Source organism: Streptopelia decaocto (genome assembly GCF_964273445.1).
Source record: "Streptopelia decaocto genome assembly, chromosome: 21".
NCBI classification, from domain to species: domain Eukaryota; kingdom Metazoa; phylum Chordata; class Aves; order Columbiformes; family Columbidae; genus Streptopelia; species Streptopelia decaocto.
Window position 1 is genome coordinate 6,145,909 of NC_138676.1, and position 1,909 is coordinate 6,147,817.

Sequence of the window (1,909 nt, forward strand, 5' to 3'; positions counted from 1 at the left end):
GGCTGCACAGCTGGGGAAGGGTGACGCTGTCTGAGTGCCCGGCTGCCTCTGCCCTGGCCTCTCTCACACCCACCCTCACCGCATTGTCCTTCTTGCTCCCCTGCTCTGGGTCCCTGCTGTTGGGATCTTGTTCTTGCTGTCAGGCTCTCTGGGGATGGCAGTTTCAGCTGCAGAGTCACAGCCTGATCTTGTGGGTCCTTTCCTGCAGGTGTGTCCATGGGAACACGTGTCCCAGCTTTGCTCTGACCTGTGGGCTGTGGGCAATGCAGTCTGTGGGGCTGGGGAATGAGCTGAGTGTGTCCTGGGCTAAGCATGGGGTGCTGAGACCTTAGGAAAGGGTGAGACCTGTCATGGTCTGAGGTGGATCGCTCTGCTCTCAGCAATGCCTGGTGGCTTTTCAGGGTAACATGGGAGTGTGATCAGCCCCCATCTCAGAAAGGTGCCAGCCCAGGGCAGCTGGAGCAGGACAGAGGGACAGAGCAGCTGCCCTCACCCTGCACTGACCCACAGGCACCCTCTGGTCTTGCAGGACTCGCTCTGTTCTCCCTGAGTGCAGCAGAAATGCTGAGGGTTTCTGACACCCAACAACACTCTGCAGTGAATATGAAGGCAGATGTAAAAAAACCTGGAACTCCTAAACTGCCGTCACCATCTCTGTTCCCTATCACTGGGAAAGCAAGTGCTGGCAGCCCTTCTGTGTTAGCAGAACCAGGACAGTCCCCACCATTCCCATGGCCCCACTTCTGCAGATCTGGGCTGACTTATCGACGGCCCATGGGCACAGGCCCTGCTCTTGGTTGCACATTTTCCAGCCCCAAGCAGGGCTGCAGCCACAGTGCTGAAAAAGGTTCTCCTAGAAAAACACAAGAGTGTCTGTGTGTGACAGGGGAGGGTCTATGGGAGCTGGTTTGATTTTTGTCAGAGAGCTCTGCCCTGGATTCTCACTGTCTTTATTTTTTTTCTCATGACAGCACCCCATGCTCAGGAAAAGCAAATGTCCAACAGCAGCTCCATCACCCAGTTCCTCCTCCTGCCGTTCACAGACACACGGGAGCTGCAGCTCTTGCACTTCTGGCTCTTCCTGGGCATCTACCTGGCTGCCCTCCTGGGCAACGGCCTCATCATCACCACCATAGCCTGGGACCAGCACCTGCACACCCCCATGTACTTCTTCCTGCTCAACCTCGCCCTCCTTGACCTGGGCTCCATCTCCACCATCGTCCCTAAGTCCATGGCCAATTCCCTCTGGGATTCCAGGGCCATCTCATACTTGGGATGTGGTGCCCAGCTCTTTTTGTTTCTCTTCTTGGTCACAGCAGAGTATTGTCTCCTCACCATCATGTCCTACGACCGCTACGTTGCCATCTGCAAACCCCTGCACTACGGGACCCTCCTGGGCAGCAGAGCTTGTGTCCACATGGCAGCAGCTGCCTGGGCCACTGGGTTTCTCACTGCTCTGCTGCACACGGCCAATACATTTTCACTGCCCCTGTGCAAGGGCAATGCCCTGGGCCAGTTCTTCTGTGAAATCCCTCAGATCCTCAAGCTCTCCTGCTCACACTCCTACCTCAGGGAACTTGGGCTTATTGTGGTTAGTGTCTCTTTAGCATTTGTCTGTTTTGTGTTCATTGTGGTGTCCTATGTGCAGATCTTGAGGGCCGTGCTGAGGATCCCCTCTGAGCAGGGACGGCACAAAGCCTTTTCCACCTGCCTCCCTCACCTGGCCGTGGTCTCCCTGTTCCTCAGCACTGCCATGTTTGCTGACCTGAAGCCCCCCTCCATCTCCTCCCCATCCGTGGACCTGGTGGTGTCTGTTCTGTACTCGGTGGTGCCTCCCGCAGTGAACCCCCTCATCTACAGCATGAGGAACCAGGAGCTCAAGGCTGCCCTGTGCAAACTCTTGACTTAG

At 56.3% G+C, this 1,909-nt stretch overlaps 1 protein-coding gene across 1 annotated transcript; it reads left to right on the forward strand.

The window, feature by feature from the left end:
* Positions 1-994: 994 nt before the first annotated feature.
* On the forward strand, positions 995-1,909 carry LOC309448788 (olfactory receptor 14J1-like; the record flags this gene model as incomplete). The annotated part of the gene is made up of 1 exon (XM_082070540.1): positions 995-1,909. The coding sequence occupies one exon, from the start codon at positions 995-997 to the stop codon at positions 1,907-1,909; it is 915 nt and encodes a 304-aa protein (XP_081926666.1).